Here is a 27,457-nt window from a genome sequence, read left to right as displayed (position 1 = left end):
AAGGGCCTCATTTACATCAGCGCAGTCGTGTCCTGTCTGAGGAGGTGGAATTCCTCTTGCTTTGCTGATCAAGACAAACACGATAAAAACAGTTCATGCACAATACACCTCGAAGCTGCACCGCTAGTTCCCCGGGACTGCAAGGGGCAGTGGGGCCGGAGCTGTGCCCCGTCCCGTGCTCCTCCAGGGGGGCAGAGGGCTGTGAGGGGACCAGCGGGCCTGGAAGGGGACGCCCAGTGTCCTCCCAGGCTAATGCAAATGGAGAGCAGTTCCCTTCCCTGGAGTTCTGCCAGAGAGTATCGGAGTGCAAAGTCGTGTATGCAAGGTCTGAGTGAGGCCCTTGAAGTAAGGAGAGGTCGGGGAGCAAACAGGCCATGGGGGGCTGCAGAGGTGGGGAAGGGCAGAGCTAACGGGGAGGAGACAGTGGGAGGAAGGGGATACTCGCTTCCTTGGGCCAGTCATTGATGTGCTAATGACACACCATTCTAATATCCAAATTTTGGAGCAAGAGGAGGGATTGTGCCCCCATTTTGGAGAATAAGAGGTGATGGAAGCTTTTACTGCAACATAAGGGACACAAGTGATTACTGGACGCCTGCTCGGGAGCAAAACAAACAGTGAGATTGGGGGGTGCTCACTTTATCCTTTCACACACATACTCAAACCCCTCAGTGTATTTCCTGTCAACTCTACCCCAGTTTCCCTTTCTTCACATTCATCTTTACCATGCTATCCCCTTCCCCTCTGCTCATTAAGGGAACTGCCATCTCAGGTATTCTGGAGCAACCAACTGTCAGCCTCAGGAGTTTTGTCTGAGGTGTCAGATTAAGAAGCAGTGAGCATCTTTGCACGGAGATTAGCAAGAAAGTAATTTTCAGGGAGCGATAGGTGTGACCTCTCTCAGCAAGGTGTTGCAAGCATTTAAGGGTAGGAAAGGTGGGGGGAAGTCATTCCAAAAACCGCTTGAATAGAGCAAACTATGAAAAGCAGCTGTCAGATCTTGGCTGTCTCTTCTGCAGCTGCTTGTCACTGTTTGAGGGCTCTGATCCTGCAGTGGGCCATGTTCTTCCATTGACTGGCCTGGGAAGATTTTTGCATAGCATGGACCTAATCTCTCAGGTTTTTTCCAAGGAGAAGAAAAATAATCTTCAGTGAGATCACAGAAAGGTTAACCAAGCCTGGCTGGTTTGCAGGCTGGGTGCTGACACGATTCATCAGTCCCAGGGACAAAGAAAAAATACTATCCTGAGCAAAAAGCTATGGTACTAATTTCCCGTTCCCCATTGCAGAAAAACAATACCTGAACCACAAGATATCAATCCATTTTGGTTCAGGGGGAATTAAAAAATCCACAAAACAAAAAAGCACCCAACACCTACGGCATCTAATCAATCTCATGTTAGTAAGATGGATTTTCTTTTTATTTCCTAGTTTGAAACAGTGACTGGAGGGTACTAGAACGGGACTGAAAGCCCCTCTGCCCTCCACCAGTAGCTGGCCTTGGGCTGTAGCGGTTCCGAATAGGTGCCGTTGGATGGCTTTTGGGAAGGCAGCAGGAGCTGAGCTGCTGAAGGGCCCTGGGAATGCATGCTGCCACTGGCATAGGCTGTGGGGAGCCTGCAGGGATCTCAGGGACACGGCAGCACTGGACCAGATTGCAGAGCTGTGTGGCCTCATCCCTGAAGCAGGGGTACAGAGGCATGGAAATAGCTTTAGCCTGTTACTGCTCCCAGTGGCTGAGGCCTCTCCATTGCAGGGGAAGACCTTTGGGCCCTTCCAGCTTGGGACCTTCACCAGGACTGAACAGCTATGGTCATAACCACACTCAGGACAAAGGGGCAACTGTTACAGCAGAGTCAGAGGGGCATGTGCTACCCAAGCATGCATGCTTCCCAGGAGAAGCAGAGTGGCTGGCTCTGCAGAGGTAAAGGGAAGGGCATTGACAGAGAAGGAATAAGGTGACAGCAGAGGATGGGGTTACATTGTTAAGGCCTGCAGAGCTGTCAAAGTGATTAAGTGATTTGGGAAAAAGTCCTCGTTTCTTCTAGTAAAGGCTATTCCCTTCTGCACCTTCCCTCTCCCTGGCAGAGATTAGAGCTGTAAGGTTAATATAGTAGCAGGTACATCCATGAAAATCCGCAGCTGAGTCTTCACTCCAAGTGCTGCCAGCTCTTCCCTAAATCTTCAGGAATCAAGGTGCCTCGTTGGAAGTGGCTCCATTGCCTTTGTTGACGTAAAAGGGGCGGTAATGTGACTGCAATGGAGAATTTGGGGCATGTGAGTTTGACCTACCTTCTTTTTCTGACCACCTATACTTCACCCTCCTAGGCAGCCCAACCATACATATCCTAATGTACTCCTATCCTGACACCTTCAGCTTTCCTTCTTGCAGAGCAACACTGCTTCGCTTCACTACTGGAGTTGCTGGAGTGATCAGATGCAAGTTGTGTTGCTTTTTGATTTACACGTGTGCTTTGCATAGGCTTCATTCCTGAGCCAGACGAGTCTGTGCATTATATAAAATCTCAGACTATGACTCATGGTTTGATGAGAGGTTTCTGGGAGAAGAGGAATGTCACCTTTATTTTTATGCCTCTGTCAGTGTCTTTTAGTTGCTCGCTAACCTGAGAACTCATGGGAGTTTTCACACTGAAACGCCACGCACAGTCAGGCGAGTGATCAACTAACACATGGTTAGTTATTTGTGCTCTCTGGCTCACAAGCCAAAACCCTTGTGCATGGAAATTCTCACCCAATTGTGTATTGTTTATTCACCTTCCATGGGTTGCAGGGCTCAGAACTAAATGCTTGTGTAAGCAGAAGCGTAAGCAGAGAGATGGGGCAGAGCCTAAAGGAGCTGCCATTTTCTTGCTTCTGTTTACTGCACTCCCTAGTTGTATCTCTTCTCATCAGAACCTGCTCCTGTGATTTTGTTCTTATCTTCACCACTGCAAATAAGCAACATGTGTCAAAGCTGTGGCGTGCAGCCTAGTGTTGCCCATTTACTGATTGTGAGAGCTGGTTGCACTGTTCAAGGCAATATCTGTAGCCTAGATGAGAATATTGCTTATACCAATGAAGCAGTGACTAAAGCAACGAGGAACAACTGTGGTTTTGTAATGCCTAAGCTGTCTTAGGTTTGATCCACTGCCCAGATCTCACTTGCAGAAGGTGGGAGAGACCTCACAGGAACACACTGGTAGGCTTTCGTGCAGCGCACGGCAGGAGGCTCGAAGCATGGGCAGAGCAAACCCAACCCATCTTGCCTCTCAGTGCCAACTCCCAATACCTCCTGCTCAGTGTTCCCTTCTGTTGAAATTCTTTTCGTTTTATGGCTTTCATTTTTTATATAATTAAGAGATGGAAGTGGGGAGGGCTTCATTTTACAGAACTCCCTGTCAGTTAAAAAGACATCCCTCCTTAGACAGGATAATCCTCTGCAAAAAATTGTATTTACAGAACTTTTAGAATGTGCATTACTTAAATACATAGTTAAGACTGTTTTAAAAGCTGGATTACTGGCCCAATAGACCATAAAAGCTCCTGCAGAGCTACTGCAGTCCAGTGTGTATTTCTATTTTGGGACTTTTTAATGCTTGTATTTATCAACTCAATTGTTAGGTTCAGGGCTATGTGGTGAATATGGGCTAATAAAAATGAAATAGTCACTACAACTATATGCATGAGAGAGAAAGGGGATTAAAGAAAGCATGGGCTGCGTTCATGGACCACAGAACAATGACTGCTGCACAGCAGGATGCTTACTGCTAAGATGACCCTACTCACATCCACCAGTGCTAACAGAGACTTTTCTTTGCTGGCCAGACATCACCAGGATAGGCTGGGATCTACAGTCACTGGGAAGAGTCCCCATCTGAGCACACACATGATGAAGTGGATGATCTTTTAGAAGGGCAGCGATCAAACCTGAGACAGAAGACAGTGCAAAACTTTCCTGTTCCCAGGAGGTGTGTTTTTGCTGTAGCACATTTGGAGACTCAAGGGTGGATTTCCTGAAAGCCACACAGCTTACACTCCTGGTGAGTGGGGCCTCGAAACTTTGGCAGGGTCATACAGCTGCAATCCTCAGGCAGACACTTTCTAATGGCTGTGTATTTCCTCTATTTTCTTCCTTCAGTGTGAGAATGCTCTCGATTCTTGACCTTCTCCTTCTTACAAGTCTTTTTTCAAGGGAACAGGGAATAGTCTTTCACAAATGGATAATCAGAATTCAAAAAATAGATTTCATCTGTGGAGATGGGGGCAAAAACTTGACAGTTGTGCAAGATCTTAATGCAGCACAGTGTGAATGGATATTAAGAAAAACAGGTGAACTTAGTGTTTCTGTGGTTATGTACTAACTATTTCTTAACTTTCTATGTTTAAGACTGTCAGACCTAAAATATCACTGTCCTCTGGCACTTGTAATGCACTGTTACCTGTTTTGTGCTACCGGTGAATGGGTGACTCTCAGATGTTCTAGTGACTTATGAGTGTGTGATATCCCTACAGGGGGGAAAAGTGCTACAGATAGCAGCCAGTGTGCTGTATTATTTGTATAGCATCTAGAAGCCCGTATCAAAGTTTAGATCAGGGCAGAATCTCTTAAAAATGTCATTTTGAAGTATTATTTCTACAGCTCAGAGCTGTGGAGGGGGGGTTTAATCTGCATCCCCTTGTGGATACAGTTAACCACAGGAAAAAAATGATAGAAGCTGTTGACTTGAAGCCTTTTACCCAAGCCTTAGTCTCTGAAGTCTCAAGTATCCCTAGAACTGGTGGTTCTCTTGCTGAAGCTGCTCACATGCTTTCACACCAAGGGTATATTTCTTACCAAAACAGACTGCTTAGTGGATTTCCATGTCTGTGGCGTCACCTTTGCAGACTGATGTCTCACTATTGAAGGATAAGCTGTGACAACATAAAACAGCCTGTTATAGATCAGTCCCTGCCACCATCCCCGTCTCCCCTGGCGAGCGTCAAGATGAGAAGCAGGACTGGAAGTGCCACATAATTAGTATTGCATTGCTTAACATTGAAATGCAGCCGTTTCTGGGGTGGGACACAACAGCCATCAGACAGATGCCTATTCCACCACCCAGTCAGTTAGGAAAAGGGAGTAAAGAAGATCTGCCTGATCAAAATGTCTGAGGAATGCAGAGAGCTGGAATGCAATCAGACCAATTAAATGTAGGCCAAGTCCTGGACTAAGCATTCTGACTCTTACAGAGAATACCATAGGCTAGTTAATTAGTGTAAAGAGCCATGGTCTGTGTTCCGTGTCATAAATGAATGACACTACCTCTGGCAGCCTGATAAGCCCTAACCCCCTTCTACCACACCTGCTCAGTTCTGATTCCAAAATAATAGCAGCCCTGCTGAATCACAACTCATTTCAGTGCCATGGCCTTTCCCCACCATCCCCCGTTCTCAAATCCGCTTGGCAGGTACTGATGCTCTTGGATTCCACCTCTGGTGCCCCTGAACTAGTGGTAGTGAAAAGAGGATTATGAAACGAGGGATCCTGGTTCAGGTGAAGGAGGACAGGTAGCTGCTGTGTACTGTTTTGTTTAAAGGTTGTGCTCAGTGGCTATTATTCTTTCAAGGTGATGAAGCTGGAGGGGGAGATGGCCACGAAGATAATTTCATAGTATGTCTCTCTTCCTGGTCCCTACGCCTCTCAAATCTTCTCTCATCTCTACCCAGTACAAACAAAACTTAAACCCCTTTCAGCTACTCACTAGATACAGCTTTTTAATACTTTTGAACACCGTTTAATAAACTCCCTTTGCCCTGGAAGTTGCTCATGGAAACGTGCATGGAAATGTATCTAAGAGACTGGCAGTCAGGGCAGGAGATGTGGGCCAGGTGTAGGATTGCTCCAGGCCTCCTCTGGCGAAGCAAGAACAGGATTAAATGTCTTACCACCTAAAAATAAGAAGCAGAAGGAAGGGGAAAAACTAAATGCCTAGTACCGGTCTTAGTGAAGAGGCTCCCGTCAGACTGTTTGCTGAAGTCACCAGGCGGATTCTGTCCCACCGAGGAGAACTGAAAAGGCAGCTTAGTACCATTTCCTACTGGAAAATAGAAGAGGTTGTGTTATTCCATGGTGTTGCATGCTGCAGTGGGGAAGGCTAAGCATTTCAAAACACATCTTGTAAAAATTCCTTCAACCGGCTCGGCAGAAGATGGGAACTAAAAGCTTTGCCCCTTTTCTTCTGGTAAGAAAAGGCAGATGAGAGCTCAGTCGTGGGGTTGTGCTGGACGCAGTGTGCAAGTGTGAATTGATCCCAGTGCTCCAGGCAGGCAGGGAAGAGCCTTTCTCTTGAGAGACCCAGAGTGCAGGTGTGACTAGAGAGCAGCACCTTCCTCACAGGTAAACTGCATCTCCAGAGACTGGAGTGACTGCCGAAGCTCCCTTGCCTCCAAGCAGCTGAAGCTGTATTCAAAGCCCATTGAAATTAAAGCAATGCTTCCCCTCCTGGCCTCCTTGGGGTCAGGCCCTGGCTGCCAGAATTAATCTGAGAGCAGAGACAATGAGAGGGAGAGAGCCCTGCCTGTGGCATGAAAAGCAGGAATGACTTAGGTGTGGCTGTGAGTCACCAGAGCTCCCCCAGGTAGAATGACCAGGGATGCTTGTAGGCTGCCCCTGGACGAAAGGCAGGGCAGGAGGCTCTGGGCATGAACGAAGCAAAGAAAGAAAATACAGGCAAGAAAAAGGAAGGTGGGGATCTGGGAAGAAAAGGCATGACTCGCTGCTGCTGGTTCTTGATACAATAGCTCAAAGCACCCCCCCACCGTTGTGCTGGATGCTGTACAGACAGCGAGCATCAGGAATGGCTCTGTCTGAGAACTTAGGAGCTAAGAAAAGGCATATGTGTGATGGAGAAGAGCAGTGTTGTGCTTCTGAGACTGGCTGAGGGTATTTGGAGTCCGCTCCTGGTTCAGCCTGTGTTTTAGCACCTGTGTTTTACATCTTCTTTCACTGTTTGAACATGGTGGACCAGGGATGCCTTTCCCTCCTATATACATTGCAGTTGGATTTGGATGTATGCAGATGGTGCTGCTAAGAGATGTTTGGGAGACAGTGATTGACAGGTGACAGGACAGCTGAGAGGGGAAGCAGGAAAGATTGGTTAGCCAGCTAGAAAGCTGTGGCACGGGGGGTTAGATCCTTTCAAACTGAAGTCGGAATTACCCGTACCAAGTGTTTCCTCAGTCGCTTGGAAGGAGGAAAATTCCCATGATCGTGGGTTGAAACTGGCTGTAAAACAAGAGCATCCAGTTCAGCAGTCGGCTCCTGATGAGCTGGCTCAAAGGCCTGTGCCTGGCATTGCTCTATGAAGCAGTCCCCACCAATTTGGAAGCAGCCCCAAACCAGAAGTCTGGGTGCGGGGAGTAGAGGAGAGCCTGGCATTTTTTCCCTGGATTCTAGGGAACAGTGAAGAGGCTTCTCATTTAGAGAACAAAGCTCTCTTACTGCCACAGAGCTGTCTGTAGCTGCATTAAATTGCCAACTCAGGTTTGTCTACACAACATGACTATTCTGCAAAGAGGCCTGCAGGCAGAGGCTCAGATTTAGAGCTCAAGAGACACAAGTAGAGGAACACTTCTTGCTCAAGCACACATTGTCTCAGTCACTGTGACGGGCATGTGCTCCAGGGTTTCACTAGGACATCACGCTGTGATGCAGACCAATGCTGTTATATCCCTTTTGTGAGACATTGCACTCCCGAAAGAGCAGAGAGGAGATTAATACTTTGAGCTGTTTTGCTGCCATCCTGTGGGCTGCTTCTCTATTTAAGCAGTGTTCCTACTTAGGCAGTTTTCTCTGCCTCTCTGTGTGCCTGAGTCCCTTCTACTCTTCATTCAGTGACTTCCAAAGGCACAAGACGGTCTTTCCAACCTTCTCCTGGCTTTGGCCAAACTATTTGCAGCATCAGGAGAAGAAGAGGACAGAAAGGGGTGTTGAGCAATTGAACAGACTGTTTCTCTATCTTTTAGGCAGACTTTGAAATCTTTTTATGTCTCCCCTCTGCCTCATTACGGCATCCCTACAGGCACATGCTCCATGATACTGTCTTTAATGACAAGAGCAAGGGAAGACTCCTAGAACTGAAGCAGGACTTAAAAAACCCATAGGTTCAGCTCAAATCCAAGCAGTTTGTCAGTATGGGCCACTGCAATTAGTGCAGAGCACTGCTTGGGTAGCATTCCTCAGTGCAGCAAACAAGACTTGCTGCTCTGACCTCAGGCAGAATTTGCAGCGATCCAACCTAGCGAGAAAAAGGGTGTGTTACAAAAGTACGACGAGATAGCCAAAGATTCTGTGCATGTTATGCAATGCAAAGGGTGGTCCTCTTTCTTGTTTCCCTCCCATTGTATGAAATTCCTTTGGAAAGATGCAATTGGAGGCAGTGCTGGACTTCTACATGACACATTGACAGAGCATCAAAAGCTCTAGAGAGTGAAATGATTATGGGTATATTGCATTATTCATGGAACAATCCTTTGCTAGCCAGCGTGCAAGCTAAGTGGGTCATGTCTCCTGTTTTGCCTGCTGATTCATTCAATTCCCAAAGTCCCCACCAGTGTGGTTTCAACAGCTGGTTCCTTTCTGTTATGCTGCAGCCCTCTCCCTGATGGACAGTCCAGGGCTGGTCAGTCCCCATGTCAGCAGAGACTGTGTGCAGTAATGTGCTTTGGACAAAGTAACTTTGTTGGTAGATGAGTAGCTTTGAAGGGCAACATGTCTGTGGTGCCAGAGGAATACAGATGTGTGGGTGGAACAAACGCTCCCTTGCTATTTGTATATTCAAAAGTCTATTGCAGGAAGCAGTGGGCCATGGAACTGCAGGGCTCAGTGCAGCCCTCACACAACTCTGCAGCTGACTGCACCCTGCAAGTGTCCTCACTGCTCCATTCAACGGCACTAAATAAGAAACCCTGTATCTAGCAGTCGCTGCTCATCCTTCCTCTCCTGTCTCCTAGCTCATCCTTCAGGAGACTGGGAGTTGGGAGTCAGGGAGCCCCTACTCCCAGGTCTCAGCAACAGAGGGGAGCAGAGGGAAGCCCAGAGCAGTGAGCAGCCACGCTATGGCACTGCTGCAGAATGGCTTTTCCCTTCCTTTTGCCATGTCAGGTTTCAGCCCTGTCCCAGACCCACACGAGAGCAGCGATGGCAGAGTGGCTTGGCCTACCGCGTTCCTCCCATCACATCCCCACCACGTTCTTCAAATGCATGGAGGGTCGTTTTCACCAGAACCCACAGCCTTGTGTTTTGGGTAGAGATGGATGCAGCCCATGCAACTGTAGAACTTTCAACCATCTCTCAAGGCTGAAACCAGTTTTGGGTGCAGGGCTGAGTCTATGGTCTCTCTCCAGCATCGGCAGCTCACCTCAGCAGAACACGTGTTCCCCTGACAGCACAAGGCCTGTAAAGTCCTGAAGCAGCCAAAGCAAAAAAGCAGCTATAACCATCCAGGCAGTGTTTGGAGACAGGCTCTGTGCAAACCAAACCCACCACTGGCAAAAAAGCCTCTGATGCAGAGGTTGTCCTCTAACTTGAGAGGCCTGAAGGAAACAGTCGTGCTAAGGCTTGTGGATGCTAAACTGAGAAGATCAGGACTGCCCTTGCTCCAAATGGCATCCTCACCCCCAGGGCACCAGGGAGGGCTGCCAGCAAGCTGCCAGGCGTGGGCTGAAGAGAGAAGGGTAAAGTTAAAATCCAGACAAAGGGCTCAGTGTTGGGATCTGGGTTATCCCCATGAAACCCTAAAGACGGAGCAGGCGCCCTTCAAACCCGCCTTCGGGGGAATGCTGCTGCTAATTGCTGGCACTTCCCTCTGCCCACCAGCTGGCTTTGCACAGCAGCAGCTGCAAACACCTCCCAAAGCCTTGCTCTCTAGGGTCCAGAGGAAATTTGGTTGCTTATTTTGTGCCATGCATTTGTTTCTACAAGCACTGCCTTGCCGAGGCTTAGAGCACACTCTGCTTCTCGCTCTGCAGGTTCTGACACTCATTTAGAAACATGCAGCTGCCATTTTATAACTGAATGTGTTGAAAACCTGTTCCCTCCAAAGACTCATCCTGTAGTGTTCACCTAACAATTGGTACATCAGCAAATAGCCAGGGCTCTTGTTGTCAGTGTCAGAGCTCAGAAGGGAACTCCAGAGTCCGGCTATTTTAGGACACATTCCTCACTTCCATCCCTTCCCTGTAGGTAAAAATATGTTTTCTGGTGAAAGTGAAGTCCTCAGAGCAAGCCCAAGGTAGTTTTCACACTTGGGAGCACGGTGGGATCAGCTTCTGGTGGAGAATAACACTGACTTCAGCCTAGTAACACACGCTGAAAATCCCCTATATTCACAGACTACACTCTTTGAAAGAGTTCACTTGCTCCATAGAGTTGAGAACCCTCACTGCGTTGTTTAAGATGAAAAGGCAAAACTACTCAAAACTCTGTAGGCTGGGGAGAAGATCCAACATAAATAAATGCAGAGGGACAGATCTTGTCCATGGGACAGCAGGAAGTATGAGGGAAGACAAATTTTGGGACGAGCCATTAATGAAGTCCCTTTCCTATGCTGTGTTTGGAGAAGCATGACCACCATTAGGGTGCCGTACCTTTGGGAGACAGGAACATGGAAAATCTCTTCAAGTTGTCAGGCTGGTTCCACTCATAGTTGTTCATCATGTACCGGTGGTCACCTGGAGAAGCAGAGCAGGACGTGAGTTGGAGGAAGCAGTTTAGTGGCCTTGAGAAGGATGGGAGGAGGGGGAAGGGGATAACAGATTGATATTGCTTCCCCATGTGCTTTTTTTCACTCCTCTATGGGTATCTATCAGGTCTGGCTTCTTTTTAACCTGTGCACAGTGTTATCATAAAGGACAGAATCATAGGATGGTAGGGTTGGAAGGGACCTCCAGAGATCATCTAGTCCAACCCCCCTGCAGAAGCAGGTTCACCTAGATCAGGTCACATTACTTCGAGTGCAAACAGCTCTAGCTTCCTGGGCTCTTGGACAAAGGTGTTTGGTTCCAGCTTCACACAAAGTGGATGAAACCTACCCTTTTGCTAGGTATTGCACAGCCTGGTTTCAGTGTTCTAACACAGACCCACAAGAAATGGTGCTCTATCAGTACAGTTGCTCATAAAAATACTTACTTTTAAGGCCCTAAGTGTTATATCAACCTATTTTTCTCTACAAGGAGGTAAATTTGGTTCCCAGATTTAAGTAGTTCCATTCCTTAAGTCACTGAACAAACTTTTGTGTTATTTCTCCAATTTATTTCTGTGTTATTTAAACTCCCTGGATGCTCTCTGATTATTTGTCTTTTTGCCACACTGCTAAATAGGTACCTGTTATGACAACTAAAAGAGAGTAAATTCTCTTTGGAGTCTGCTATTAAGAAGGTTTCATTCCATTAATATAATATTTCTTCCTGGGAAGGTTTTTACACTCGAAGATCAAGCCGGTTGCAAATGAATTTGTCACAATGACTCAGGGGGAGTCTGAGTTAATTAAATCCATTAAGTAATTGTGGAGTTATTTCCTTGCAGTCACTAGATGCAGAGTGCTGTCCTCTTTCAAGTGTAACTGTAGCCTGAAAAATGGAGAGCTCTGAAGTTTCTGAGAGTTGCCTTAAATAACATTTCCCAACTGAGTGGATACCACTGTTCTTCTCATTAGGCAGACTCCAAGCTGTGTCCATTAAATCCCTGGTAAAGTATCTGAAAGCGCCCAGGTTTCTCACAGGAGTTAATTGTTGTCCTGCTCAGAAACATTTTGGTGCTTGAATCCCATGGATTTTGTCCTTTGACATGATGCCATCCAGAGGATGGAACTTCTGCAAATCTCCAGGTGAAGGAAGAAGAAAGAAAAATGTACAGAAGGGATGTTTGGATCTTAACTGTCTGTTATCTACGTGTGTGCAGTTATAGCCAAATTTCTCAACACGGTGTTGAGAATGTGACTGGGTACCTTGCAGCGTCAGATGTTGGAAGACAAGTAATGTTCTGTTTCTGGTACTACTGCAAGGGCAGAGGGAGTTTAAAAATCTGTCTCTGGCTGTGCATCATGAGTACTTTGCATGTGATTCCTGATCCAAAATCGGTTCTCTGGACCAGAAGTATCTGGTCCATCCAGTTGATGTCTAATGGAGAAGGAGGATGCTAGATAAACGTTAATGAATGGTGTCAGTGGCTCCTTGGGGCCAGGGAACTACTACTTTTCTCAATAATATGGGAAGGCAACAGGTTGTCACTTGGTAAATATTACTGATTCTCATTACAGATCTAAATGTACTCTAGTCTCATGTCACCTTCATTCTTTATTGCTCCAGACTGTGAATGCCAGACAGGTTGATTCACAAAATCCAGGCTGTGAAAAATGTTACTGTGTTGATCAATAACTGAACCCACGTAGTTCTGACCTCTGGGCACCTTTTCAAGGGGCTGCTTTTTGTCTTTTTTGTTTGTTTGTTTTATTTTCTGTTGTTTCTCCCCCTCCTCCTTTATCATGTCATCTTGTAATGTGGGTCTGTCTTTTCTGGAATGAAGTTGGGAGTGATTTGCATGGCTGCTGCCCAGGAAAAAAGGTGGTGTATTCATGTGGAAGGAATGTCTAGTGAGTACTGTGAATTTGAATGAAATAACAGTGGTCTTGCAGATTTGCATCAGAATTTCTCAACTGCTATTGTTGTATGAACTGGACTTGAGATTATTCCTGCATCTATTTGAGTCACACATCCTCAACAGCAGGGTGCAATTTATCCTGATGTCACCTACCCAGCTTCTTGACCTTTTTTGTTCTAGTATCTAGAGTTCCACAATTAAGGATTATATCCTTATAGCAGCCTAGTGAGATAACTACTAATTCCAATCCCTACTGTTCTTAGTGCAAGAGGTCATTTCATGGGATTGAGTAACTTGCCCAAGGATACAAATGCTGTTTGTGAGAGAGCTGGGAAGTGAACCTCAATTGTGGAGTCCCATTCTAGTTCCCTGTCCTCTTAATCTTATGTGTAAGCTCGATGAAGACAAGTTCTTTCTGCAAAACTAATTGGGAGACACAGAAAGTAAGTGGATTCTAAACCATAAAGATTCCTTGCAGTGCTGTGGTGTTGACTATGATCTCTCTCTTCACATAAGATCATTCATCCCTAAACATCACTGAGGTGTGGGGACCATTTGGCACTGCATGGCCATTGAACACCCTGGCTCAGGGCAGGTGGGAAACAAAGCTCTCCCTACAGAACATACAGAGAAATACGATTAGAGTTACGCTGGTTCAAGTTGTAGCTTAACCTGGACATGAAAATGGAGACCTTTTTGCTTGGAAAATCCGTTCTTAAGTTTTTCAGTGAGAGGTGCTTGCAGGGTATTTCGCATTGGAGGAGGCAGGCAGTTGCTGGAAGGGGCTGCTGTAAAATGGCATGTCATGGCAGCACAGCACGTGTGCTAACCCAACTGTACAAACAGCCTAATGGCAGGCTTGCAAAACTGCCTTGCATGGGTGGCACCATTCACACTTCTGGCACAGAGTTGCCTTAGAAATCGTTGTGCTTGGTTGCAGGGGCTTGTTGGAGCCTGGTGCAAGGCAGCGTCCCTGCTGGACACTTCTCTTGCAGGAGGGAAGGGTCACTGCTCTCAAGTCCCATGCAGGGAAGCTGTAATGTGAAACACTCAGGGAAGTGGGGCTGGTTTGGACCCCTGGGTCCCCTACACCTGAAATCCCTGGCAGTTCAGCTGGCTCCATCCCCACATAGGTCTCGTAGGCTACCTCTGATATTCCAGGGTGAATTCCAGCTATGGGTAGTGTTTCTCCCACTTGCCCTAGGTCCTTGCTTACTTTTTTCCCTGTGAAAGCACACTCATCACGCTTCATCTCATCTGACTCTGCTCTAGGCTTTTCCTAGAGAAGCAGGGAGGGAGGGAAAGGGCAGATATCAGATACTGTACCGTTTTCCATGTGGTTCCTCTCTATGAAGTTGCGGCCCAGGTCTGCCTTGCAGATCTTCTCCACATGTCTCATGCAGACGTTTAGGAGGTCATCTCTGAGGAGCCCCATCGATGGGCTCATGCTCTCTCCTTCAAGCAGCACACTGTATGTTGGGAGAGATGGAGGGGGGACGTAATTCCGCATCAGAGCCCCAAACTCCTGTCAAAAAGAAGGGAGGAGAGGTTACTGGGGGACATAAGAGGCAGAGGCTCGATCCGAGGGAACTGGTTAGGCTCCTAATGGAAGGGAAGACGGAGGGGATGGACAAACATTCTGCCTGTGAGCTGCAGCCATCTACAAAAGAGCAGGTGTTGGCATGTGTAAGTCCATTCTTCACTACCAGAGCACAGACAGCTTCAGATGTCAGGATCAGTTCCTGCCATACACGTGCATTGAACTGGAGAAGATTAATGCATCTTACACCAACTTGGGATTTGTCTTCAGGACAAAAGGAAAGGAAAATGAGATCCCAGTTACCTGCAGAAAGAGCACTGAGTCACTGATCTGGTGGATCTGCTCCCTGTTTTCCTTGTCCTCCCGCAGAAGCTTTGCTCTCTCTTCCAGCTCATCAACAATTTCTTTCACATTCTCTGATGCAATCTTTTCCCTCTGATCGAGGGCAGCCTTCACTTCATCCCTCTGCCTCTCCAGGTCACGGATCAGCTCTTTGAAATGCTGGTCCACTGTGGCTTTCTCATTGGTGGTGTAGTTCTGCAGAGGGAAGGAGGCAGCAGGAGAAATGCAGGAGAAATATTAAGCTTCTCAGGGAGTCATTTGCTAATAGAGAGATACAGAGGGGATTACATTTAGGCATTGTCAGTATCTAGACTCTGACTTGGAGACTGTACATATGTAAGTGTTAGCACCAGAAAAGTTGTACCAAGAGAAGTAATACTTGTTCTTGCAATAATTGTGTGCATGCAATCTAAAGGGCATGCTGTCTTCCTGATTATAAGAACACATCTTTTCTTTCAATTCATGAACTGCACTTTTAGGTGATATTTAAAAACACTGTTTAACCTTCTAAATCATGGCTCTGGGTCCTTAAGAAATTGAGGACCAAATCCACACCATTTCAAAGGATGAAAGGTGCTGAAACACTTTTTACAAACCTGACCTCTAGGTCCCTCTGAAATACTCCTCAGAATGGCTGTGGATGTAACTATATTCAGAGCTAGATTTTCTAGGTCAGATTTCCAATAATAATAATAGTAGTAACAGTAATGATAATAATAACAAAGCAGATGAAAAGGAGAGCTGGCAAGCCAATGTGTGTGTACCACATAAAAGAGAGAAGAATGGCCTTGCCTATTAATCTTATGCAAATTTTCTGGGGTGTCTCCAAATAATGTTTTCTCTGCTCTATTCAGTTACAGTGTAAATGAAAAAAAAACCCCAAAACACCACTGCCATATTCTAACCCTTAGCATGGTGAAAGAATCATAAAGGAGCCTTATATCAGTATGGAAACGAGCTGTTCCACTATAAATAAGATGTTTGTTGATGTAACTGCATCTGTTCCTGTTGCTTTATCTCTGAGCAATCCAGAGCCCTTCTGGAGTTTATTTTTGTGTGATCTAGCAGGGAAAAAAGCATCAACCTTTGTTTCCACATCAGCCTGGCTACTGGTGATTGAAGAACTACAGGTGACCCAAAGCAGGGAAGGGCCCTGGATCATTTTATAACAAGGCTGTGCTGCCTCTTGGCAGGGTATGTTGCAAGATGACTTCAGTAGGAGTTGTTGTTTCCAAGATTTGGCATGACTGAGCTTTGGAGAGTAATGAGACAGAGACTGGGCAAGAGATGGAATGAGTGAGACCTGGATATGTCAGAGAAGTTGAGGAGAGGAGGAGAGCGATGTGGGAGAGTGGAAAGGAAGAAAGTGACAAGCAGAGGGGAAACGGAGAAGTGAACTTGAAACAATATCCCATACGCACCTTGATACGGTCCCTCTCCTTCTGCCACTTATCCATTTCATCTTCTACCTCGATGATCTTCAGCTGCAGTTGCTCTTTCTGCAGTGAAAGCTCAGCCTGTGGAAAGAGGAGAGTCTCATGAACTGGGGCTGAGGGTGGCCTACTTCAAAGCAGTCACTTATGCATTTGGCCCTGAACAATAATAGCTGGGAGGTACAGGTTCCTGGCACTGCTTGAAATGCAGATCATGTGCTGACACTGGACAAGATCCCAGAGCTTCTGGCTGGGTCAAGAGATTCAGCTCCCTCAGCAAAGACAGCAGCAGAGGCACCCACCTACTAGGCTACCGTCATGGTGCCGCTTTTAATCACATTGGAGTCATTAGCTGGAGGGGGAAGAGGCCTGTTTCAAAATTCAGCTGTGTATGCAGGGAAGGGCCCAGCCCAGGGTGTGCCTCTGCAGCAATAACAGTTTTCATGTAATTACAGAATGACGTTTGACGAGTGTTGCAACAAGAGCACGATGCCTCGGGCAGGAATTCTGTTTAGACAGGATTGTGGATTAATTTGCTGTGAATTGAGAGCTTTCATGTTATGATAAAGCTGGAGAATGCTTGGAAAAAAATAGAAAAAAAAACACACAAAAGGATGAGGTGTAGTCAACCACCATGCTTGGCTTGGATCAGCAACTTCACTGGGAGCCATTTGCATTTCGTTTTGCACTGGCTTCCCAGAGAAGCTCAGAGCAGGTGACTGATGTGAGGCAGCTCACAGAGCCCATGGAGAGCCGGGCAGCAACGCACTGGTGGAACACACCAGTTGTGTGCACATGGTGTCTCTGCATTAGATCAGGAGCTGGCTGTTTCGTGGTGCCCTGTGCCGTTAACTCTGGGCAACCCCTCCCTCAGTCATTCATATTCACCACGTCCCTGCCCAACAGATCATGACAAAGCCTTTGTTTACGCATTTCAAGATCTTTCTGTGTTTCATGTGTGTACAGTTTGGTCATAGCAGAACTGTAACTACAGGCAATCTGGCTGTGGGACACTTATTCCCAGAGCTGTTTAGGAACTACTCAGTTGGCAGAAGTTACTTGTATTCCACAGCTGAGCTTTGTCGCATTAGAAGAGTTCTGAAAACCTGCTGCTCCTGTGGAATCCTTTGGCAAATGGTTGTATTATCCAAAAGCACTTATATTTAGGCTGATAATTAGAGATGGGGAAGATGAATAGATGAATCCATTCCTACAGCAACTAACACAGTGAGGTCTCCCTACTGTTAAAACACGGGGTGTAGTTCCCGGTGCTTTGCTGCCCATCGAAGAACATAATACAATATGAAAACCTGTGTCTTCTCTTGTGATCATAGCTGCCTTGGAGGTGAGAGTTTAAAAGTTTTCAATTCTCCATTCAAGGAGTAGAAAATGGGATCATACAATGAAGAGCAGGCAACAAGCTGTCAACCAGCTCAAACCAAGGAAATGAGCCCATCAGGACTCTTGTCTTGGTGCCAGTCACCGTAGTGTCTGAACATCCTCTTGAGCACAGCTGCATCTGAGAGCCATTGACTCTAGCTGTTCCAATTTAGAAAGTCTCTATTTATAGAGGGAAAACAATTTGATAGTTGTTTTATTGCCTTATAAAACAGAAGAGGAACAAAAAAGGCAAATGTACTCAAAGATATCTCAGCTCCAGAAGAGCTGCATCCTCGTATTGCCATTGTAGTTGTCCTTGTTTGTTGAGTAAGTTTGTTGAGTACTGGCCCTCTAAATATTCTGCATACACCTGACAGCATTCAGCAATAAACTGAGTGCTGTCATGAGCTGAAGCAGGTATTCTGCAGGGGTTCAGAGCAGATATGGTGGAAGGGTTTTGTGGTACAGGATCAACAAGGACCCATATGGGTATCAAGATGAGAAAATGTGCTCTACTATGATCAAGAGAGTAAAGGCATGAGCTGGATCCTATAGTTTTCACATTTTCAAGAGACTGGCACTGAAGAATAGCTGCTTTTTCTCATTCTCATATGCACTGTGAGGTATCCTCTGCATCAAGACACAAAGGTGTGCAACTGTCTTTGGACAGCAGGGAAGCACAATGGGATAAAAGTAAAAAGCCTATTTCCTGAGCAACAGGAGGTCTCGTTTCCCCCTCATCCCTAAATATCAGGACACTCTTAGGACAAGAATGTGAGTAAAATCATGCAGAAAAGAGCTGGAGGGATTTTTTTAAGAAGGGAAAACCTTTCACAGCCACGTAGACACTCCAAATCACAAGGGATTCGAAAAGAGAGATAACAGGGGAAAAAAATGAAGTGATGGCTGGAAAGTGGTGATAATATTACACTTTATTGTACTTTTTAATTAAGATGAGTCTCAAAGGAATTTTGCAAACTATTACTTGCTCAAAAGTAATAGCTAACTCTTAACAGCTTGTTGCAGTTATGATATCCCTTCACCTAGAAAGGTAGTTTGGGTGCCTCTGGGATGGGATATAACAACTATTTAAGAGCAGACCCACACTACAATTTAGAAGGAGAGTTATGATTTGCAAATGGAAATTACAGAGATAGTTCCAATAGCCAGAATGCCAATATCACAGTCATTCAGTTTTGGCATGGGTTAAAGTGCCCATACTGAGGGCAAAAGGAAACACTAGTACAGATACCAGCAAGGGCAAGGGAGGGGTTTCATTGCATGATATCACAAACATTAAAACTAGTCTTATCATAGGAAAAAAAACAGTTAAAAAGAGGTCCAGGGAAGCTATAGAACAGTACAAGAACTGATGACATATGCACAAGGAGGCAGATTCAGTAGGTGTGCTGTGGAGGTGGACCACAATGTAAGGGATTCAGCAAAGGTGACTTCATGATGTTTCTAAGGCCCTGTTTCTTCTGAGGCTGACTGGAAGATTGCTTTATCTATCCACACATCTCCTGTGTGGTTACAGCTACTAGGGACAGTCAACTTCCTAGCTTCACTCTCTAAGAAGAAACTTCTCTCCTGATTCTCTTCATGTTTCTCAGATTTTCCAGGGTCAACAGTCCTTCATCCCACCCAGAATAAATCCACTGGGTGCAGAAATAGCGGTAACAGTGAGAGAGATCTAGAAAAAGCAGGTTTAGACCATTCAGTTTGACTATAGCAAGTTGAGAAATACTGGCACTGAGAGTCTTTGAGCTAAGAGAGGATCCCCTATTAGAATCTAAGTTAATTAGGTCAGTAAAGAGGCTTAAGTGAAAGTTCAGAGTGTACACCTAAACATCCGCAACTGAACCCAGCCCTTGTGCTGTAAAGGACCTAAAGATTTGAGACTATATGTCTTGCATCATGATGCAACTCATTTTTTGCAAGACAGCAATACAAGCATCATCATGCCTTAATGCTCTGGGAACCCAGTCCCTGAATGAGGGAACACCCCTGTGTCACCGGCCTGGGAGAGCCGTGCTAATTACCTGACAGCAACTACCAAATGCAATAATGAAGCTAGAAAAGAAGTGTTTCAACTAATTGTCCCAGTACAGGGCCTATATTGGGAATTACCTGGCTGAGAAATCAGCAAATTGTTTCAGACATGATTCCTGCTGGTTTTGCCATTACATTTTGCTGTCAAAGCTTTTGTTAAGCAGAGGGTGGCTATCAGTGGGTCTCTGCAAAAAAATGCCACTTGCCACTGTATGAGATGAAGGCAGAAAAGGCTGTCTGCTTTCCACAGCTGGAATAGAATTCCTCACTTGCAAACTGGTGGGTTTTCCCTGAGTTCTGCCCTCCCTGTAGAGGCATCAATGCAGAATGCAGACAAACAGGTAAATCTACTCTAACTCACAGTTTGCAGCAGGTCAGCGTCCCCAGCCTTCCAGCTAGGAAGAATGGCCTGCAGGTAACTGCACCATCTCTGTGGAAAGAGCATCTATTTTAAGCTGTGTCCACAGAGCAACCTCAGCTAGTGTAGATAAGGTCTCCCAGCCACATCATGCCCTAACCTTGCCTCAGTGAGAAGGGCCAAAAATCCTTTCCCTGGCGTGTTGATAACGCTCTTGTTTGCTCTCTGTTTAAACAGCAAAAGCAATACAGAGAGGGCTCAGATGGAAATCCCTCTGGATCCATCTCTGTGAACAGTTGGGCTTCAAAGCCCATTTCAGACTCTGTGAAGTCTCCCCTTTTAAAAGTCACTTTGTTGAAACAAGGAACACCCAGCTTCTGTTTCTGCACAGCAGTTCTCTGCTGCCTCTTTCAACCTGCTGCACAATGTGATCTTAAGGAAAGAAATCAAAGTGCATTTCACTAGAGCTGACCTGACATGCTGAGTACTAAGGCTGGTGCTGGATAGTAACACCAGGTTATTTACAGCTCTGTGACTGGCAGGCATATGTGAAGTTGTCTCGGTCTTAGAATGGGCCTGCAGAACAGGTTTTCAATTAGGGATGTCCTTTCGAAATGAAGGATGCTGTCTGAAAAGGGGGCTCTAGTTCTGCTGATAAATCAAGCTGGCCACAGGGTCTCACTTGAGTGTGCAAGCTGCTATTGACACTTCTCACTTTGCAGCTGTGTTGCTCCTACCCAGCCTCACAGACCTGTTCTTGGTTGTTTCTTGTACCAATTCTGGTGGGAGTGTTACTTTTCCTTTAAATCTGTAGCAGGAAACTAATGCAAAGTGGATCTGGGGAAGGCATTAAAGGTTTGCTGGGTAAAATATGCAAATACCACTGGGTGGAAACTCAGAAGAAATGTCTCCATCTTCCCTGCCAAGTTGTCTCTGTGTGACCCCCTGTGCCCTTCACTCTTGCCTGCTCAGCAGCACACTAGGAAAAGGGATCTGAGTGACTCTCACCTCAGGCTGCTGAGAAGTGGAAGATGCTGCTGTGTTCTCCCTCTGTCTCCCAGACAGAGAGGTATCAGGCTTAGCACTGCTTGTCTAACTGCTCTAACCAGTAGCTGTCTGTACTGGCTTGTTTGCATTCCTCTTCTCTTAAGCTCTACTGTCTCTGCATTGTGGAGCAAGCAGAGTTACCTAATTCTACAGAAGGATCTTACAGCACCTCTCTTCCCTCCAGGTCTATAGCAAAGAAATTCATGAAAGAGACTGTAACCTGCACCAATTCTGCAATATGAAATGGCAGATGTACCCAAGACATGCATATTACACCTTATTAAGTGACAGTTTTGTGCCACCACATTGCTGACCACCCAGATTGACAGTCAGCCTTAAGTGCATCACAGCAGAGAACCCCCACCTAATTCTGCTGGAATCCTTTCCAGGCTTGGAGTTGCAGTGTAGCCAGGGACTGGGAGATTCTTACAGATAAACCAACTGTTCCTTGACAACCAACACAATGTGAAAGGGTCTGTCTGGATACAGCTGCATTCTGGTCACCAATCCAATGGCCTGGTTAGTAAATTTGGAAGGAGTAAAGCTATCCTGGAGCTGCTTGAATGCCAAGCTGTGAAAAGAGATCAGGAATGGGGATGAACTGATGTGGTTTTTTTGCTTATTCTTTCCACAAAGGCCAGCAACACCAGCCACACTTTGCCACTCTTCCCATTTGTGGTTGCATGCCAGCTTGACTGATTGGCCAGATGTGAAAAGAATAGGTTGTGCACACAAGGGACTTGGAAATGTTCATTCCTCTTTGTGGTTCTTTCTAAGGCTCCACCTATGGTGAATAAATCAAGGCTAGGAATAAACATTTGTAAGCAACAGCTATTCTGTTAATTGTTTTTGTCTGAGTGAAGACTCACTCAAGTTACAACATGATCAAAACTCATTGTCAGGAGAAACTTGCACATGTGTGTGATTCATATTGATAAAGCCCTAAATCTTTTAGGCTTAGCAGCAGCAGAAACAGCACAAGACAGTACAGGAACTAAAGTATAGAGCTAACAAGAATGGTACAAGGGCTCTGAGAAAGAAATCAGATGCCTTTTAAATCTCAAGTAAAGTCTTCTCTGCCCAGCCATGATTGCCTCTTTAAAAGCAAAAGGTTCTAAGTCCATTCAGGCACAGAAAGAAGGCTCTGACTTAGCTTTAGTTCCTCTGGGAGCAACTGTTAACCTCTTTTCAGTAGAAATGGCTAAAAGGGATTGGACAACCTAGCAGATGCTAGACACAGTTTTATGAGCGTTGGGCATATGCTGTGTTCAGAGCTGACATCAAAACCACAAGAACAAGCAATTATGAAATGAAGAACAGACTAGCAAGCCCTGCAGGACTTTCTTTAAGAAAGATTGTCTGAGACATGGAGGAAACCTTGTGTAGTTTCAGCAAGGCTGCAAGTTGGAGGTGATGTTGTGAGAGAAGACCCCAGATTTGCACAGGAAAACAGAGATAAGCTCTAGATAAAACGCTCTTTACAAGAGAAATCTTCCTGGCACCTTAGAAAAAGTCAAACTGTTCTTCCAAGTTGAGTGACTCAAGAATTTCCAACAGTGAGTACTTGTATTTGCCTGTTCACTACATCAGAGTGCTGGCCTGGGCTGTGCCTCAGAGAGGGATTTAGCAGATCTTAGTGCCCTTTCAGTTCCTGTCATGGACTGACTGTGTGACTGCAGGCAAATTGTTTCACACTATTGTTTCATGTCTCTCCTTTCTGTAATCTCTCCTGTCCTGTCTGCTTGGATCAGAAGGTCTTTAGGCCAGGACAAGCTCTCACTATGGGGATGTACAGCACTGAAGGTGGTGAGACCCTGACCTTTACTAGAGCTAGTGCAATAATAATGGTACATTCACCCAGGATGCAAACAAGAGACTTGAAGCAAACAAAAGTGGAGGACTTTTCATTAGAGTCAGCACCGTTCCACATACCAGCTTCATTATCTTGGATGTCCATCCTCTGAACTTATTGTAGTAACACTTCACAGGAAATTATGATGTTTTGTGTTTGCACTAGGGTTTTTTCTTCATCTAAGCTTGAAAAGACTCTTCCCATAGGGGTGGCTCGACACTATCATATCCGTAACAGAAAACAGAAGAAAGATAAAAAGCCATAATCTCACGTTAAGCAGCTGAGATGGCAATTTCCAGTAGGAACCTAGCAGCCACTCATCTGCCTACCTGTACTCTGGAGCTCCTCAGCTTGAGCTATGCCCCACCTTTCTGGCTGTGGGTAACACCACACACGCCGTCAAAACACGACACAGGCTTTGTTGCAAATGTAGCATGGAGGGCTTTGGTTCAGCTTCTACTGAAAGTCAGTGGTGCAGCCAGGTTCTCCACGTGCCCCCCAGTCCAGGCTGCTACACCACCCCAGCGCTCTGCTTCTGCAACCAGCCGTTAGGAGAGCAACAATCCCATTGCAGCAGAACCCAGGCAATAGCAATTCTCCACTGAATGCTTCCCACCCCTGCATCCCAGAAATGGCAGAAGTGATTTGAGGAGAGAGAGAAGGCTGGAGAGAAAAGCTGTGGTGTGATATTGAGTGAGGCCCATTGGAAAGAGCGATGGGAATTTGCAATAAAAAGAGTGTAATTACCTCTTTTCCCGCTTTCTCGATCTCCACTGTCACTGTGCTGTGGTTCTTGTGCTCTTGGAACATGCAGAGGTAGCAGATGCACATCTGGTCTGTCTGGCAGAACAGCTCCATGGTCTTCCCGTGAACAGGGCATTTTCTTGCTTCGAAGTCCCTGATGGGGTCCAGGAGCTGGTGGTCCCGGAAGGCTGCTCCCTCCAGATGGGGCTTGAGGTGCAGCTCACAGAAGGAAGCCTGGCACACCAAGCAGGACTTCACAGCCTTTTGCTTGTTATCGATGCAGGAATCGCACAGAACATCCTCAAGCTTCACCCTGGGCCGGGACCCAGCTGCTCTGTCAGGCTTGTTGAAGGTGGATCTTCTCAGGTCCCCTGTCTCCACCATAGGGAGGGAAGTTTTCTTCAGGTCCCCCATCTGCCCCCCAGAGAACAACGATTTCCTCCCTTCCCCCTCACTCGGCAGGAAGCTCTTTTTTGAATCCAAGGAGAAGAGGGACTTTCTGAGATCACCTTTCTCTGCAAAGGAGAGAGGGGGTCTCCTCACATCTCCTATCTGCCCACTGGCATATTGCATTTTCTTTGAATCAGCCGAATCCATGCTGAAGTAGGTCGATCTCTTCTCATCGGACGACTCCACAAACTGAATGATGGGCCTCTTCCAGTCACTCCCAGAGAAGAGGGAGCTCTTGATTTGTCCTGTCTCCAAAGAAGCACTGCCAGTGCCCTTCATAGGTTCCTTCTCACCTCCACTAGGGCTTGTGGTCTTCTTCACTTCTTCTTCTTTTTTGGGGGCAGAGGGACTCTTCACATCCTCTGGCTTCCCAGTGGTACCATTTGTCCTTGCTGCACTCCCCGTTTCCATCGTCTAAACAGGGTGAATTGGCTTCACTCCTCAGTCTTTCCTCCAGTTCTTGTCTCTCAACTCTCTACAAAGTGGGTATGTCTGCCCAGTCGTCGTCTCAGCTGCTCCTGACAGGGGAATGCGGGAAAGTTACTGCCCAAATGACGCACCTGGAGCTCCTGCAAGGAGGAGGAGAACGCCTGGATTATGCTGGGGAGACGCAGGGAGAAAGAAAGAAGCAGACGTTACCAGGGATCAGAAGCTACAGCTGTGCAGTTAATTATACAAGGCAGTCCACACCCAGGAACATTCTTGTCTAACCAGGTTTGGGAGGAAGGGCTGTTTATATACATGGACTTTTTTTTTCTCGTTTAAAAAAACCCATTTTCATTAAGATGCAGCAACCAGTTCGACCGCTTGCTTCCAAAATACTTTTGCTCCGTGTTGCCAGGAGCTGAGGTTACCTCCTTGCAGAGATGGGCAGGGTCAGAGAGACCATGAGATGGGTTTGTTAACTGGGTCATACCCATGCACAGATATAATGATGGTTGTAATTAAAATGAACGCCTAGAATAAAGCATTCTTAAGCTGGGTTCCCCCGAGGGCTTACTGTATTCAGAAGAACAGGGAGGGGAAACATATGGATAATACTGGGTTTAAAAGACCCTATTATCTTGATTTTGATTGTGATGTTGGGTTTGTGCAAGGTCCCCTTCCATCTAGATCTGGAAATAGCTCAACCATGTATCAGGAAAACACAGCTGACCCAATGTAAAAATTGGCTAGTCCTGTGTTTCCCACAGGCCATGCAATCTCCACTAGTGTGACTGGTAGGATAGAACCCCCATTGCCTGTTTCATTGTGTTCTCACTGAGATAAGGCTTTAGGTGTATCTCTTTCCAGAAATGTCTGCTGAACTGGGAGACGTACCTGTAACACATCTGGAAGAGGAAATATTTTACAGCTGGATGGCCAAGGTCTCTCTCTCAAGAAAAAAGAACTGAGAAAGAGTTTTAAGAATAGATGTGTCTGCACTAGCTGTATTGCTGGGGAATGATCCATTTGTTGGAATTACAGAAGATTCCAGAAGAAAAGGGCTCTTTATAAGCAGTGGTGAATTCCATCAGCTTCAAAAGAAGGAAGTTGATCTTCCACTCATATCATATCAATTTGGCACAGATCATGCTCTGAATTTCAGTGAGACTGCTCTGAGATTAATGCCCAGGGTGTAAATTAACCATGCCTATGATTTGTGCCTAATTTAATTTCTGCAGCCTGCAATGGTGGTGTTGCTGGAGAAGGTGATTTTTAGCCTGTAATAATTTCTCATTAGAAATCTCTAACAAAACCCCAGTTGGAAGTGTCTTGAGTACTGGAGGAAAAATTCAGGTCTGCATTTTCCAGCTCTTTTTTTAGGTGTGGAGGAAATGAAGGTGCAACCTGAAACAGGAACAGCATTCCCTTTGGAGCTGATGTGAGAATGAGATAGCCAGGAAGCGCCTGTCTTACAGATGTTGTTTCTAAGGGCTTTGTCTGTGTGAAACAAGAGAAAAGGAAAGAGAAAATCTTTTCCTCTTCAACTGAAGTGCAGTTGGGACCTCTGGCTGATAAATGCAGCCCCTCTTCCTGCCTGTATGTCGTTATGTCTCTCTATCTATGAGAAACGATTCAGTGTACAGTGTTCCTTTGGGTGATAGTTGTTGGGAAAGGACACGCCTCTTGCAGTAATTTCTAATTCAGGTATTTTTACTAATGTGGCCACGGTTTTTCGTGAGTCAGAAGTCATTCTTTGGCATAGGAAAGGGCAATGCTAGTTTTTAAAAACCAAATTTCATAAAAGAAAGAGATTGACTGACATACATGTGTCTCTTCCTCCTGGCTTCCTGAGCTGAGGTGATCTTTCTAACACCAACACACTTACACATCTCCAAGTAATTCAAAATACTGGAGGGTGGAGGCACCTGTTTTCACGTGTACAGAGAACTATCAGCAGAGCTTTTCCAAGGCAGTGTTAATAATTTAATAACAAAAACCATCTATATGAAGAAGGCAGTCTTGGTTTCCCTTGGTTTCCTGCCACTTTGGTAAGGTTTTGGAGCAGGTAAGGCAGTCAAAAGATTAAGGACTGATTTTTTCTTAGCCTTGCTTTTGCCGATGCAAATTCAGAGTAAATGAATTTAATCCAGTTATTCTAGACAGAGTCAGGAGTAACTGGGCTCAGGAGGAGGTTTATTACTGATTCTTGTATGGCCACACTTTGCCAGTACTGCAACAAATGGAGGAGCTAAAGCATTAGGGTCAGGCACAACGTGACTTACTGGAGAGTGCCCATCTTGTATGTGCCTCTGCATGGACAGAATTGCTGCAGCTATCAGACTCAGATGGGCTCCTGTCAGCCTTTGACAGTCAGTATGTTCCATAAAGCTGCAGGTTCTGCTTTGGCTTTTTAATAGCTTGGGTGGCATCTGTCCTTGCTGCTTAGTTTTGGAGAATCCTCAACTTAAATGCCCTGTGTCAGACAGAAAAAGGGAGGCTGTGTGCATGTGCACACATACAGACTGATGGAGCCAAATGCAAACTGTATTTCTTGAAGGAGAATCTGGTTGCCAGTAGTCTGGGCTGAACCTCCCTCGAGTCTGCAGAAAGAAAGGATGCCTCTCACTTGTGTGTAAGGAACGTTCCCTGCTGCTGCCAATCACTTCTGTGTAATGCCACTTTCACTGGTCCCCTTTCAACCACAGCTCACTCTGCCTGGTGTTAGCACCTTGGGCACGTCCTGCTTGCAAATACCTGTGGAACCATGGCAGGCTCTGGTGTGACCAGCAAGAGCGAAAGGCATCACCTCTGCTGCCATGCAGCCTGGGGAGGCAGCTTTGCTGCTTAGCCAAGGACCAAGCCCACTCTTTTCCCCATCACCTCTCTGCTCTCATCACACCTCATCATGTTGTTTTCATGCCAAAAAGTTGTTTGCAGATGGGGCCCACCTCTTTTTTGTTATTTCTGGCCTCTCCTGGCAAATCTGCCGTTCACACCTCTCTGAAACCTGAGGTGTGTGTTGTCTTACCAGTGCCAACGCTGGCTAATCCTGCCTGGGAGTCACAGGAGGGCTACTGGAGTTAAAGGGTAGCCTGACAGACAGTTTATGCTTTGTTTCTAACCATATTAGAAGACTTGTGCACACACGTGTATTTGAGGCAATTCAGAAGCTGAAGTACAGAGTGGACATCTCTTT

The 27,457-nt window shown here is 46.0% G+C and overlaps 1 protein-coding gene across 1 annotated transcript; it reads right to left on the bottom strand.

Moving 5' to 3' along the window:
• Positions 1–2,191: 2,191 nt before the first annotated feature.
• On the bottom strand, positions 2,192–24,246 carry TRIM29 (tripartite motif containing 29). The gene is made up of 9 exons (XM_062014199.1): positions 23,870–24,246; positions 23,389–23,794; positions 15,941–16,036; positions 14,481–14,714; positions 13,964–14,162; positions 10,627–10,710; positions 7,174–7,264; positions 4,835–4,910; positions 2,192–2,254 (listed from the first exon to the last, which is right to left on the bottom strand). Exons 1-9 carry the CDS (start codon positions 24,244–24,246, stop codon positions 2,192–2,194), a joined length of 1,626 nt encoding a protein of 541 aa, XP_061870183.1.
• Between the last annotated feature and the right edge of the window lie 3,211 nt (positions 24,247–27,457).

Source organism: Colius striatus, chromosome 23 (assembly GCF_028858725.1).
Source record: "Colius striatus isolate bColStr4 chromosome 23, bColStr4.1.hap1, whole genome shotgun sequence".
Taxonomy (NCBI): domain Eukaryota; kingdom Metazoa; phylum Chordata; class Aves; order Coliiformes; family Coliidae; genus Colius; species Colius striatus.
The sequence above is the reverse complement of the archived record's forward strand: the minus strand, read 5'-3'. Positions and strand labels throughout refer to the sequence as shown.

Coding starts and splice junctions, on each gene's coding strand:
- TRIM29 (XM_062014199.1), bottom strand. CDS start 24,246: ATGGAAACGGGGAGTGCAGCAAGGACAAATGGTACCACTGGGAAGCCA. Junction 14,163..14,480: donor ACTCAGTGCTCTTTCTGCAG/GTAACTGGGATC, acceptor TCTTTTTGACAG/GAGTTTGGGGCTCTGATGCG. Junction 4,911..7,173: donor TCCGACTTCAGTTTGAAAGG/ATCTAACCCCCC, acceptor TGTTGTCACAGC/TTATCCTTCAATAGTGAGAC.